The following is a 15,674-nucleotide window of genomic DNA, read 5'->3' as shown; positions in this document are numbered from 1 at the left end:
TTGGCTGCTAATGGCTTGAAAACCCTGAAGATTCACTCTTCCTTTCTGCCCACTGAGACTGACAGAATGCAGCAACCCCAGGTGGAGACAAGAGCAGGACTAAACAGGAGGGGTGTGAGAGCATTGGTGTAAGCAAGGAAGGCTGTCCAGACTTCTGATCATGTGGGCCAATCAGTTTTCCTGTAATATAAACCTCATGTTTTGAACTCCATTTCCACTTCCTGAAAGTTTCTCTCTCTCTCTTTTATATTTTTATATTTAACACAGGAGGGGAAGAAAATGGTATTTTTTTCAAGTGCCCCAAAGTCCTAATAGGAAAACTAAAAGTACTTCAAATTCAAGGAGAATCCACCTTACCTCTTGCCATCTCCATTACTTTTACTTTTTCTCCATGAGGTGTTTGATAGTTTATGTGGTCATCAATAATAAATTTGGATTTCTCAGAGGAGGAATTGGAGTCCTCTGCACTTTGGGGTCTTGGCAGACTCTTGGGTAAACACCAGAAAGGAGCAGCTGCAAGAAGACTGAGGGTTCCTGCTATGAGATAACCAAGCCACCAGGCACCAACCCACTGGGGATCCTTCGGGGTGATGGTTACATGGTCTGAAAGAGAAGATGGCTAAGTAGCACGTGAAGCAAAACCAATGCATTGAACTTAGTTACTTTAAAAAAAAAATCAAATCCTAGCATCATCTCTATCACATCGTAAAATACCTAATAATTCGTACATGATATTTTTTCCTAATCTGGACATTATAATTATTACTCCTTGAAGGAAATAGGGTGTTAGTGAAGGATGAGCTTCCTTTTGTTAACAGTATAGAGTCTAAATTGGGGAAGGGGTCTTATGATTCTCACACTGTGTTTTGTGGGTCTGCAGTGAAAATCCTGGCAGGAGGAGGCCAATCAAAACCTCATGCGCCAGCTGCCTCATAGCAGTACCACCTTCATTTGATTTACCTATGGAATATATGCCTTATTTTTCTCAGAGTTATGCCATGCACCCTCCAGCCCAAATCTAGTGCAAATCTCTCATTACACAGATGACTAATTTAAGACTTATTGAGGTTAAATCATCAGAATGTTATTTATTAAATGATAATAATTTGGTTAATATGGTTAATAACATCTCAGAGCTATTCTAGGTCTGAAGCCAGATTTTTATATGCAAATAAAACTTCAATCTTCTGTATCATTAAAAACTTTACTTTTGCACATCATCTCTCATGGTACTAAAAAGTAAATATTGGAATTTTTGAATCAAACTAAGTGGTTTTTTTTTTTTCTGTGTAGGAACCTATAAAATATATCATTATACCTCTCCCACATTCAAAGGACAACAAAATAAACACATGTCTTTTGACAAGTAGACTCAGTTGCCATTTCATTCTACCTAGTAAATGTTATTAGGAGCTTATCACTGCATGCTAACTGCTCCGCTTAACAATTCTCCTCTATAGTCTTCATCACATCTATTCTTCCTCCTCTATATGAGTCTCTACAACTGGATTTTAAAACTTCACAAAGACTAAGAATTCAACTCTTGTGTTCACTGCTGTACAATAACATGGGTTACAGTAAATATAAAATCATATTAAGGGGGTAAATGAATGAATAAACAACATTTTGGGGACGTGTTTTAGAGTTTATTTTATTTAAAAAGTGTAAGAATTTTGTACTTAAGTTTAATACATGATTTCAATTTGCACTTCCAGATATTTTTTCCTAGTGACTCGTTTTCTTGTTTCAAAGTAATTTGGGGACTTATTTTTTAAAAGAAAACAACAGATAAATGCCATCTATTTCTTGGGGTTACATCTCACAGGGCTGGAAACAAAGAAGTAGCTATGGGAATATATTTCTTTTCTAACTGAGCAATCTTCTGGATGGAATACCAGTCTTGTTATGATGCTGTTTGGTAAGAAAAAAGAGAGAAATTTGGTTGCCAGAGACTTTCAATCATAGGTGTTTCTGGCAAGCCCTGAACTATATTATCAATTCATGGAGCTGCAATAAATGTTGACACACCTGAAACCAACTAGAGCCAACAAGGAACCATGTGTTCAGTCTTCAATATACTGAGATGCACTGAGTCTGGCAAACCAGAAGTGAGAAAGGGCTCATTGAATAACAAGCCAGGGGTCATCCCATTCTGATCACTGCTCATTTTTCTTATTTCACTTACTAAGGTATGTGATGATCATATCAAAATATTTACATGGAGTTATATTCATTTTATGAAAGATTACAACCTTGTCATTTTATTAATAAAAGCAATTTGATATTTTCCACACTGTCCCCATTTAAAAAGTTACAGTAACTAAGATAAATAAATAAGCAAAAATAAACCCCTTACCTAGATTTACAAAGCCAATGTCAACATATAGTTTGGCGCATAATGAGCCTAACAGGAAGCCAAAGATTGGTCCTATAATTGCAACCGTCTGCACACACCCTGTAGCAGAAAATTAAAAAAAAAAAAAAAAAAAAAGGAAAAGAAAAACACTTCCATTTTTTTCTTTGATATATTAATAAAATTTTAAACAAGAAATGTGAGATCCAGTTAGCTATAAATGTTTCAATTTCTCACTTGTTTGTGTTTAATTCATCAAATTTCCAACTGTACTGAATCAGGAAACAAATATTTCTCTCTTTTGGAGAATAAACACTTTTTAAAAATTAATTATTTACTTTTTTTGGTACCAGGGATTGAACCCATGAGTGCTTAACCCCTGAGCTGCATCCCCCGCCAGTTTTTATATGTTATTTAGAGATAAAGTCTTATTGAGTTGCTTAGGGCCTGACTAAGTTGCTGAGGCTGGCTTTGAATTCCCAATCCTCCTGCCTTAGCCTCCTGAGTTGTGGGTAATACAGGTGTGTGCCACCATACTCAGCTAATTATTTACTCTAATTGGTGAATTATAATTGTACATAATAGTGGGATTCATTATGCTGAATTCAAATGTGCACATAAATGAACACTGTTAATGCATTAACTATCCCTTAGTTAGAAAATAACCCCAGGACTCTGAAGTTGTTAATTTCCTAAAATAGGCAAACTTTAGTTCCCAGTTAGATTCTCCATGGCTAAAAATTTGAATTAGTCTCATTTTGATAGTCTTTCAAAAATGTTTATGGTCAGTTAAGCATAACATCTATCTTGACATTAAAATTGATTTCTTCTACCTTAGTGAGAAAGTGTATCCATTTACTATGAGGTTCTGCAGTCCACACAGATTAATAGAAGCAGCTGGCAAAGAAGCTAGACCATGGAGCAGGGAAAGTACTCTCCAGAATGCTCATGACCAGCAAGGGTGGCCTTAGAAGGTAAGTGGAACAGACTGAACAGATTTTGGTTTCCAATAAACAGAAAGGTAGCTCTTGCCTGCAAAATATCTACACTCTATCTTTCATTACATACACATATTCTTGGGTGGTAAAATTACCTGGAGGGGAAACTAACTATGACCAGGCCCTTTTTAGAATAGAAGCAAGGCTAAAAGAGTGAGCAGACTCCGAGTTCTTGGAGCGGAAGAGGACACTTAGGCACCTGCATGCTTTTATGGCTGCAACCTTTCCTCTAGTCCCCAGAGTAATTGCCTAGTGCATATATCACTGAGCTTTTTCTCTGTTCCAGTTCCTGATTTACACTACAGCTTTCCTTTAGAGCAAGAACCTGTTCTTAATTATAACCTGCTTGGCTATAAGCAGAATACCTGGAGTTCTGCAAAGCATAGGCAGGGCAAGCTTATACAGTGACCCTAGGTGTGGTTCCTTTTCCACTTAAATCTTGCCCTCTGTCCCTGAAGGCTAGGCCTTCAAAAGATCAGAACTCCAAGAAATAAAGACTGATGCATAAAAGAGAGAACAAGTCTTAGTCAGCCATGTATCTCTAGTTTCTAGCTTAGTTCCAGGATATGAGGCATCCAGTAAACATTGCTTAGACGTATCTTAAGAGTTTGCCTTTGCTGTATTATTTTGGTTTTTGTGATTTCAGTTGCTCATCTATTCTCTGGGATCTCTCCAGAGATTCGTTAGCCTTGGGCCTTGCCCTTATCCTTTATACTTTCCTTTGTCCAACCCTGCCTACTGCCAAACCCCAGAATTCCTTGTTGCCTATCACTCAGGAAAAGAAGACTCTTTAAATAATCAGAGCTTTTAGCCTGGAAAGCAGTTTTTAGGGATGTGGAAAAAAAATGAATTTTTAAAAGCCTCAGTGGTATACTTGTCCTATTTTAAAAAATCTATGAAATCTGAAGGCCATCAATATATTTTCACAAGGTCATATGTCATTGCAGTTGAGCTCACAGCTATTTTTTTTTTTATTTTGGTATTTCTTTCTTTAATGCAATAGGTCCTTCTAATTTATGAGGTTACCATCCTAATCCTCTGGGTGTGCTTAAAAGTGTGCTTGCTGACTAAAGAAATGGGGAATGAAGTATAAAACTTTTCACACCCAATTTAGCAGAGAATGGAATGAGCAGACTGGGCATTCACATTCCCTAGGTGACTGAGATGGTATTACCAATATAGAAAGCAGCATTGTCTTCAGTTGCGAAGTCATCCAAATAGGCAATACCCAGAGGCTGGATGGGAGTTTCTCCTAATCCTCGGAGAAGATTTCCCAGGAACACATACACCCACATGGATGAGCTGGCATCCCCTTCACATTCTTGAAAGAAAAACAAACAAGAGAATTAAAACTGGATCACTGGGCTGGAGATATAGCTCAGTTGGTAGAGTGCTTACCTTGCATGCACAAGGGTTTAGTCCCCAGCATCACAAAAACAAACAAACAAACAAACAAAAAACCTGGATCACTATCAAATTTATTTACTGTGCATTTCTACAATTGGTTCTAAACTTAGAATGCAAAAGTCAAATTTGCAACAGTCCTAATTTGATAGGAGTTTGAGTAGGTTTGAAAAATATTTTGCAGTTTCAATCTTAGGCAGTTAAATCCCCCAGACTAAGAAAGTCTATTATTACTTGTTTTTGTTCCCTTTACTTCTTTTTTTCTTACAGGTGGGGGGAGGATTTACTGGGTATTGAACTCAGAGGCATTCAACCACTGAGCCACATCCCCAGCCCTATTTTGTATTTTATTTAGAGACAGGATCTCATTATCTTGCTTAGTGCCTCATTTTTGCTGAGGCTGGTTTTGAACTTGAGATCCTCCTGCCTCAGCCTCCCAAGCTGCTGGGATTACAGGGTGCACCACCGTGCCTGGCTACCACTTACTTTTTATTTTCTGTCTTTATTTTATACCTACGTTGAGTTATTTGAATCCTTACATTCTAATAACACTGAATATTCTATTTGGAGCAAACAAATTTTTAACAAAGACGTTCTCATTTTAATTTTTAGACAACTTTCCTATTTTTCAGCAGAAATCACAAGTAATTACATTGTTGACCAGGTTTTATCTGAAATTCAAAATTTCATATGGTTCATACTGCAACACTGGGCTGAATTGCCTGCAATGACGTTTGTTTGTTAGTGATTAACCAGTTTTAGGTAACTGGAAGCAAACTCATTAATATTACAAACCCTAGCCTGGGTGTGGTGACATGCAACTGTAATCCCAGCAGTTTGAAAGGCTGAGGCAGAAAGATCATAAGCCAGCCTCAACAACTTAGTTTGGCCTTAAGCAACTTAGTGGGACCCTGTCTCAAAATAAAAAAAATGTTTAAAAACAGCTGGGGATGCAGCTCAGTGGTTAAGCACCTCTGGGTTAAAGCCCTAATACCAAAAGCAAAACAAAACAAAACAAACCCCTACAAATCCTATAGGCTTGAGCAGTATAAATATTCCAACATAAAGAACACTTTAGGTAGGGTTTTCAAAGTAAAATTCAAATCTAACAATTTTTAGATGCTTTCATCCAAGTCTGGTCATAATATGACCATATGAGGTAGGATAATTAATTACCTCTTATCATAAATGAAGTATAGCTTTGAACAGTTTAGCCATTTAATGCAATTGATAATATTAACTGTCTTCAGTAATCACCTATCTGAATGACTCCTCTCTGCCACATGCTAGGCTAAGTGGTTTGCAGGCATATTAAAATTGAATCCTCCTAATAATCTAATGAGGTGGGAGTTACTTTCACCTGTTAATAACCTTTAAAGTAATTTTGATTGTGATGATGGTTCATGAAGAATTGAAGTAGACATCTTTCAAACTCTGGATAAGGCAGGGCAATGGGAGACTACACCCTCACAGAGATTTTATCCTGATTCTGCTTTTTCTAGAAAAGTAGCAAGGTGATCATGGAATGTTCACTTATCTTCTCTCAATTTCTTCTCTGTTTCTCAAAATGTGATGTGAATTCCTTTTCTAAAAATTAAATCTAATGTTGATTCTGGCCTTACCATTTGTTTAATTTATAGAAATGTGGTGATAATCTTTAGTAGTTAAGTGTGGACACCTTAGATCAGTGCCTCCCAGCACAGTGTCCAAGGGTCATGAATTGCTATTAAAATGCGAATTGCTAAAAATTAAATTAAAAATTCAGTTCCTTGCTCACACTGGCAACATTCAAGTACCCACTAGTCACTTGTAGCTAATGCCTAGAGTGTTGTGGGAGAAAAGACTATGTTAGCTGAGCAGTGTCAGGACATGCTGAGCTACTGTGCAGAAACCTCATATCCTGTATTTAACCCCACTCTCATGTTTGGGGTGAACCTTGTGTCCACTGTGTCTAAGGGAAAGATTTTAAGAGACTGGAACCTCCACTACAGAAAAAGATCTGTGTACCTACCTGGTAACTTGTCCCTTTACATTAAAAATATTCTAATTCCTGGACTCTAAACTTGGATGTTTTACATTCTTCCATCAAAGTCTTCCATTTTTCGGAAATAGCTGCCTTGTCATTTTTATCATGTTTCTTTCCTGATTGTCCAAAGCAAACAACAGCTAAGTCTTTACTGACTGCATTGCATGTAGATGGAGCTCTACTCTTCAGTCAGCTACTTGTCTTTTTATGGGGACCCAATTGAATTGACCATCTATTGTATTCCATCAACAAGTCCTCCACTCTCATCCACTGGCTTGAAAATGTACTGAATGTCTGTCCCCATTTTTATATGTTCTTCTTCTAGAATGCTTTCCTTTCCCATAGCAGGAGAAGGTAAAGTTATTACATTTTATATCCACTCTTCCTTCCCTAAGCCATGTTTCTTGTAGTACTTTGGTCCTTCTTTTTACTTAGACAGCCAGATTTTAAATGTCGATTGCCCAGGGAAAAGACATCTTAACAGGTAGTATTAAGGAGGATATTAGAGGAACCAAAAGGCTTTACAGAATACATAGAAGATTTGACATGAAAGAAGGGCTTCTATACTGGCTGTATAGAAACCAATTCCCCAGGATAGGAGAAGGGAGCAAGTTGGGGGTGGAGTGGAGGGGAAGGAGGGTGCAGCACTGAGATATTACCTTTATGAGATATTGAAGACAGAAGTGGGAATTCATTCTTTCTGTTCATAGTGAGTCCTAGAGACATGGCAAAAACCTGCAGATAAGCACCAGGTGTGGTGGCACACACCTGTAATCCCAGCAGCTTGGGATGGCTGAGGCAGGAGGATTACAAGTTCAAAGCCAGCCTCAGCAATTAGCGAGGCCCTAAGCGACTCAGCAAGACCCTGTTTCTAAATAAAACATAGAAAAGGGCTGGGGATGTGACTCAGTGGTTAAGCACCTCTGGGTTTAATTCCCAGTACCAAACAAACAAATAAACAACAACAACAACAAAAGCCAACCTGTGGATAAGTGTGTAGATTTTGGGAGGGAGGCTCCTCACAGGGCTTCCATGTCTAGGGTGATACAGAAGAAATGATTCCCCTGTTCCCTGTGTGACTCAGATGTAGCACTGCTGAGCCATGTGCAGCCATAATGGAATGCTAGACATGCTGACAAAATTCCCTGCACCCTAGTTCATGTGCAAAGTGAATTATTTCCCTGTGTCCAAAACTGTCACTTGTGTGCCAAAGGGACCTGCTGTGCTCAGAAAGGCAGAAACATAATATGACCCCACCGTGGTACCTGGTATGATCAAACACTGACCTGAGGGATTTTAGATACATAAACTGACAGGCGACTGAGAACATCAAGAGTGCCCCTGCTACAACTGCACCCCTATTGTGTAAGTAACCCCTGAGAAAAAGGGAGCAGGTTTTAGGAACAAATTTAAACTAAGGTTTTGACATTCTGATGGAAAGAGAATGAATGAGAAATCAAGTGTACTTAGGAGGAAAATCTGTATTTCTTTCACTCTGAGCAGTGGACTGAGATATGTATGGGTTGGAGTCATTTTACCCAGATTTCCAGGTCCATCTATCTTAGAATCACTGGAAGATATTCCTAGTCACCAGCAACAAAGGCTCCCTTCCATAACATTTGATCATCTGTATATTTTCTTAGGACCTCATCATATACTGCTTTATATTCTAGGAATTTTTATGGCACTATGCTATCTCAATTTAAGTAGTAAAGTTTTTGAGAGGAAAAAAATATACAGATATGTTTTGGTCCACACTAAAGCATATATAAAAGCTAAAGTAAATCATCATCATCAATCATCAACTTACCATTACTTATTTTGGATTTTTCCATAACTGAGATTGGTAATTGACTGCTTGACTCTAGGAGACATGGAGAGATGCTCAGAGTTGCATTGGAAAAAGAAGAAGACTTCTCATATCGGTACCTGAATAAAAAGAATGTTTTCCTCAGGAAAGACTCATTAATACCAAGCTAGTCTATAGTAGCCTTCTAAATGGTGCTGTTTCTAAGCCTGACCCACCAGAGTCAATTTTCCAAGTAGTAGTCAGTATGAGCCTTTAAAAAATGTAAGTCAGATCATCTCACTCTCCAGTGGCTTCCCATCTTCTTCAGAAGAGAAGTTAAAGTGATTCAATTGCTCCTAACTTTACTACCCAAAGGATGGTCTGTAAACCAGCAGGGGCAGGGGAACCTCAGCCCTGATTCCAGGCTTACTGAATAACAATCTGTACTTTGGTGGCTCAAGTAGTCATCAAAGTTTGGGAAACAAGCTAGATATATTCTCCCATTCCCATTTACTTCTCAGATTGCATATTTGATGCACTCCCCCTACCATTCCATAAGGCACACAGGCCCCTGTGCCATTCATCCACACCACACTCCCTCCTACTGAAGGAGCATTGTGTTCCCTGTTCATTTAGGATGGAAGTCTTTTTTCCCATTGTTATGGTTTAGGTATTAGGTGTCCCCCAAAATCTCATGTGTGAAATAATGCAAGAAAGTTTAGAGGTGAAATGATTGGTGCATTAATTCCCTGATAGGTATTAGCTGGGTGGCAACTATAGAAGGTAGGGTGTGGCTGGAGGAGGTGAGTCCCTGGGGTATGTATGTCCTTGAGTATGTCCTTATGGAGCAGAACTCTCTCTCTCTCTCTCTCTCTCTCTCTCTCTCTCTCTCTCTCTCTCTCTCTCTCTCTCTCTCTGCTTCTTGGTGGCATGTCCTAAATTGCTTTCCTCTACTACACACTCTTCTGTCATGATGTCCTGCCTCATCTTGGGCCCAGGCCCAAAGCAAAGGAGCCAGCCATCTATGGACTTCTGAAACTATGAGGCTCAAATACATTTTTCCTTCTCTAAAATTGTTCTGGTCAGGTCTGTTGGTCACAGCAGTGAAAAAGCTGACTAAAACACCCAGATGCCTGTGTGGCTCACCCTTCACCTCTTCAGGTCTTCAGATATCACTCCCTCTTTCTGTGAACTGTTTCTTAGACACCCTACTATCAGTTGCAAACCACACTCCTGACTGCCTACTTTTTACTAGGTTACCTTTCGTAACTAGGTTATTTTTCTCTGTAGTTTTTAACATTATCAAACATACTGTATTACTATTTATTTTTTAATTTTCTGTCTCTTCTTCATAAGATCCATGACAACAGAGATTATTTTTCATTACCATGTCTCCACAGCCTTTACCATGATCAATATGGACTTGATAAATTCATGAGCTGGTTGAGATAACACACATAAAACTAAACTCATCTGTTGGGACAGGTCCTTACTCATTGGTATGCATGATTAGTATGTTTTATTAGACATCAAGGATATTTCTTCTAGGCAGATAGTCTTTTTAGAGAACAAGAAATCACACTGAATAAGTACCCAGCTTGTGACCAATGCTATAAAAACTCGAAAAGAAGTTATATAATAATCCTGAGTAGATAGCAAGTGCCACGGGGAAAGAGATTGTGCATATTTTTATTTTTGTATTGTTTCTTCACGGAAATAAGTCCCATTACCTGGCATAGTACCTGGCAAGTGGCAAACACTAAATCATAAATAACTAATGCATCTCTAATTTATAAAAGATGGTGGACAAGAATCTAAGTCTGTCATGTTGGCATCCTCTGTCAGCCCTAGCCTGCCTATCCCACCTCTCATATACACTCTGATTTTCTTGTACTGCTATCCTGTATTTGTAATTAACTTGAAGTTAAAAAAAGTTCATCTGAACGCAACACCTTTAAGATAAAACCATTGTTGATTACTGGTTGAAATAAGGTAGAATTAGCAAAAGATAATTGCTTAAAATATACAACAACAATAACACAGTTACTGCTTATGTCAGGAATTTTGATAAGCATTTTACCTGTGTCATCTCACTTAAAATTTGCAGCAGCATTAAGAGCTACTTATTACTTTTAAGATGCATAAACTCAAGCTAAGAAATGTTAAGTAACATGAGATAGCATTTATTATATATAGTATTCATTCATGACTCATTTGACACCCACTTGACATTTATTGCACATGTTAATTCTTTTATGTATATATTTTGCTTCCATAGCTCAATGACAGCATTTGACTCAAAATATACTAATTAAAACTTTTTCTTTAATTGTGTTGACATCAATAATTTTCCTAGATTATCATCACTAATAAAATTATTCTGAAATTTTGTCCAAAGAATATATAATAAGACATAAAATTATATGGCATAAATTCCCTTTTAAACGATTAACTGTAATTACAAAAAGGAGAAAGACAGTTGTTGGGTAAGCTGAAACGTGACTGCTTTGGACTTACTGCTCCATGAAGAATTGAGGCACTGCGATGAGCAATGTTCCCACTCCCATGATCAGGCACCCTGCTCCGATTATTTTTGGCCTGTGAAGTTTGGCTCCAAAGTAGCTAACAAAGGTTATAACCAAGAGATTCCCTTTGGGGGAAAGAATAAAGCATTCAAAGTTAGAGAACTCAGATAACAACTGATAGGCAGCTCAGTACATGAGTGTACACAGCAGGTTCAGCAATGATTTGAGTCCACCAGCTCCCCACCATGGTCCTCAAGGTTTACCTTTTTTATCTTTAATATGACTATTGAAATTGGCTCCATATACACTATTTCAGTCACCTTATTCTTTCAGGCAAATATTTTAATTACCATCACATTCACCCAAGCTACTTACTTATTTGCCCTTTAAAGTATTTTATCAATAAATTAAATTGTTGAAGGATTCCTTGAGTTGCTTGCTTAAATTTTCCTTAGTGATTTTGAAGTAAACTTATTGCTGTTTCTTCATTCAAGTTTTCTATTAAAACTCTATTAGTTTTCCAGTTGCTCTTGAAATATATATATGTTCTCTCTCTAGCTGATATCCCCAACACAAACAGTAAAACAGACATAACTGTACCTCACTTTAAATTAAATCAAATTATGAAGCTCATATTTACACAAATGATATCTTATCATTTGTTTATATACTTTTTAAAGATTCAAAATAGAAATAAAATTACTCCACATGGGTAATTTTGATACACAGTAATTATATTGATCTTAATGTACACATGTAACACAAATTTTATGAAATACAAAAATCTCTATAAAACATGTCCATCTCTCTCTTTTTTAAAATAATCAAAGAGCGTGTTTTCTTTAGGTAAGAATTAAGCCTTTCTAAAATGTCTCCAGTGAAGCATGTGATAAGTTACTTTGTACTTGATTGTGGGGGTCAATGTGATTAAATAGCTTCAGGGAAGATTTCTCAGGCTTTGCTGTGTATGGCAATTACAGGAAGGAGGTGGTGGGAGAAATGGAACTTGTTAAAAATGCACATTCTTGGCGGATCCAAACAGTTTCAGATTCCCTGGAACCAGGAGCTAGCCAAGAAATCTGCATTTCTAAAACAAGCTCAAGAGCATTGACAGGACCATCCTGCAACATGCTTTGATAAATGTTGTTTAGGGTCTTACAAGGGATTTTAGAGTCCTAGTTATTTTCATCTGGTGTATTTATTTTTAAGAACTGCAGAGCTAGAGAGAGGAAGAACTTAACACTTCCCCAGCAATTGATGATGATGACTGATGGGTTCCTTGCTTTGAAGTTCTCCTTGATGTTTTCAATTTTCCAGCAAGAGTGTATCTCCTTACATTTGTAAGCAATCATTTAATTTACTACTGTTTAGTCACCTTGCCAGCTTTAGCCAATTGGAAAAAGAGCAGTAGCTTTTTTAGCCTTGAGGATAATAATAATAATGACAGCAACTTGTACAGTGGCTCTATGCTTTCTGGCTTCAGGAAGAATTAAGCTTTTTATTTTTGTATTTCATTTTATTTTTTTAAGTAAGCATGAGATTTCCCATTTGGCATTTAAGTATTTAGCAGAAGACACTTTGTATCTCATTATACTGATAATGATGTCTATATGTTTCTTAATGGGCCCCAGTAAATAAACCAAAGTAAAGAGGGAGCTGACTTTCAGTTACCCCACCTGCCCTGCACCAATACTTCACAGCAAAGGACTCAGTCACAGGCTGTTCCTGATTACATTCATGGCTATGCAACATACAAGATGATGCCATTTTGGCATCGGTGATATTGTAGACATTTTTGCTTCCTTTACTTAATACCTTTTGTGAGCTCTCAAGACACACTTGGGGAAAAATTATGATCAATAATCTTAAACTAATAAACAACAACAACAACAAAACCAAATTGGTTATCAAAGTTCTTCCACACCTACCATCACTAGCCTCTGAAAAAGACAAATCTAGAGAGTTTTACAAATATATTTTACCTAACTTTAAAGTAACAGAGTCTCCTTCTTTCACTCCCTGTCTGCACACACATGCAAAAATTTCAAATAGGAGAAAAGAAAGTTACTCAAGTCATGTCACAAGACCCTTGAAACCAAAACTGGACAAGGACACTCAATTAAAGGTGATTAGAAAATTGATTATGATAATATGAACAGATTTCTGTATCACAGTATATAAAGGACAATTAAAGTTCAAGCTTAATTATGATGATTGATACATGTAAATATCCCAAGCAAAAGTATCAGAGAACTAAACAGTAAGCAAAAACAACACTTGCTGACCAAGTACTGTTTATTCCAGGAGTACAAGAGTATGATCAAGTAAGAAAAAAAAAAAAATCTATGAATCAAATCATTATACAGCCAGTGGAAAGATAATTTCATGTTTATCATAATAAATGTAGTAAAAGTACTCAATTCAATTAACCATAACTTAATGAGCAAATCAATTTTTGAAATATATGCATAAAAACCATGCAGCAAGGATATTGTTAGATAATAAACACTTGAAAGCATTTGGATTAAGTCAATTATAAGAGAAGGGTATCCACTGCCATTGTCCCTGATTTTTCTATTTAACACAGTACTGGGGCCAATGTAAAGAAACAAGAACAAGAAAATTACAGATTTAAGAATTAAAAAGGAAGATATATAAAATTGTCTTCTGTTTCAGACAATGGGATTGTCTACTCAGAAAATACTAAAGCTTCTTCTATTGTCAATCAATTAAAATTAACATAAGTTCAGCACACCTATAATCTCAGTGGTAGTGAGGCTAAGGCAGGAGGATCTTGAGTTCAAAGCTAGTCTCACGAAACAAGGTGCTAAGCAACTCAGTGAGACCCTGTCTCTAAATAAAATACACACACACACAAAAGAAAAATTAACATAAGTTAATAACATAAGTTCAGCAAAGTTGCTGCACATAGTTAACATTTTGAAATCAATATTGTACCCCTATTCTAGGATTATCAAATTTAAAAAAGTAACAAAAATTCTTTTAAACAGCAACAAAAATTTAAATAGATAAGAATAAATCCAACAAAAGATGAGTAATACATTTATGAAGAAAATTACAAAAATAAAATTGAACATGATAAGAAAAAGGCCTAATTAAATGGAGAGTTATTTTACATTCATGGTTAGGAAGATTCATTGTCATACAATACTAGCTAACAGATCTGACCAATAAGTTCTAAACAATTAAGATATTTAAGAAAATTATTATCCAAATATATCTAAGAAAAATTGAAGAGCAAGATTATTTTCCTACCTGATAGTGAAGTTAATTATAAAACTATTATCATTAAAATTGTCTTATATTGAGTCAAGGATAAAAACATTTAAACAGATTTAAAAGAAGTGCTAAGTTAATAAGTGATTTTAAAAAAAAAGACAAATCATTGGACCAAAATTGATTGGTACAAATCACTGGACCAAGTATATACTCAATTAATGGTGATTAGAAAATTGGTTATGATAATGTGAACAGATTTCTGTATCACAGTATATAAAAATCTATTTCAAGATCATTAAAGTAAAACATTAAAAAGCAAAACAAAAAAAAAAAACTTTAAAAATATTTTTAGTTATTTTATTTTGGGGGAGGGTGGGGGGAGTGGAAAAATATACTTTTTATTAAAATGTGGTATTTATGTTTACATGTGGCTTGTTAGGTTTAAAGTGCATGCTTTTAAAATTCCTATTTCAATTTCTCATGTAGTAAAAATATGATAGTGAGAATATTCATATGGTTTTTCACATATACTGACAATTTATTAACACATTCTTGAATGCTATTTTCCCAGAAGTTCATTTCTTTTTTTATTATTATTTTTATTTATATATGACAGTGGAATGCATTATAATTCTTATTACACACATAGAGCACAAGTTTTCATATCTCTGATTGTATACAACCAGAGATTATATACAACCAATTCATATTTACACCAATTCATGTCTTCATACATATACTTTGGATAATAATGTCCATCACATTCCACAATCATTTCTAACTCCATACCCCCTCCCTTCCCCTCCCACCCCTCTGCCCTATCTAGAGTTCATCTATCCCTACCCCACTATGAATCAGTCTCCTTATATCAGAGTAAACATTTGGCATTTGGTTTGGGGGGATTGGCTAACATCACTTAGCATTATCTTCTCTAACTTCATCCATTTATCTGCAAATGTCATGATTTTATTCTCTTTTATTGCTGGGTATTATTCCATTGTGTATATATGCCACATAACCCAATCAATGAATGGGCCAAGAACTTGAACAGACACTTCTCAGAAGATTATATACAATCAATCAACAAATATACGAAAAAATGCTCATCATCACTAACAATTAGAGAAAAGCAAATCAAAACTAAGATTTAATTTCACTCTAGTTAGAATGGCAGCTATTATTAATACAAACAACAATAAGTGTTGGTGAGGATGTGGGGAAAAAGGTACACTCATACACTGCTGATGGGACTGCAAATTGGAGCAGCCAATCTGGAAAGCAGTATGGAGATTTCTTGGAAAATTGGGAATGGAACCACCATTTGACCCAGCTATCCCTC

The 15,674-nt window shown here is 36.3% G+C and overlaps 1 protein-coding gene and 1 long non-coding RNA gene across 3 annotated transcripts in view; one reads left to right on the top strand and one right to left on the bottom strand.

The window, feature by feature from the left end:
- Slco1c1 (solute carrier organic anion transporter family member 1C1) overlaps window positions 1-15,674 on the bottom strand; it is a 47,783-nt gene that overhangs the window by 24,836 nt on the left and 7,273 nt on the right. For both annotated transcript variants that reach the window (XM_058576177.1, XM_058576176.1), the window contains exons 4-8: window positions 11,088-11,220; window positions 8,592-8,710; window positions 4,526-4,672; window positions 2,357-2,455; window positions 358-603 (exon numbers count right to left, since the gene is read on the bottom strand). In XM_058576177.1, the coding sequence (XP_058432160.1) occupies window positions 358-603; window positions 2,357-2,455; window positions 4,526-4,672; window positions 8,592-8,710; window positions 11,088-11,220 (744 nt within the window). The remainder of the gene's footprint in view (window positions 1-357; window positions 604-2,356; window positions 2,456-4,525; window positions 4,673-8,591; window positions 8,711-11,087; window positions 11,221-15,674) is intronic.
- The window catches only part of LOC124087073 (uncharacterized), a 45,474-nt gene continuing 32,865 nt past the window's right edge, over window positions 3,066-15,674 (top strand). Inside the window, exon 1 of the long non-coding RNA XR_006849996.2 lies at window positions 3,066-3,327. This is a non-coding gene — a long non-coding RNA (uncharacterized LOC124087073). The remainder of the gene's footprint in view (window positions 3,328-15,674) is intronic.

Source organism: Marmota monax, unplaced genomic scaffold, assembly GCF_021218885.2.
Source record: "Marmota monax isolate L192 unplaced genomic scaffold, Marmota_monax_Labrador192_F-V1.1 WCK01_AAM20220418_F8-fsc00012, whole genome shotgun sequence".
Lineage (NCBI taxonomy): Eukaryota > Metazoa > Chordata > Mammalia > Rodentia > Sciuridae > Marmota > Marmota monax.
This window is presented reverse-complemented; position numbering and strand designations above follow the sequence as displayed.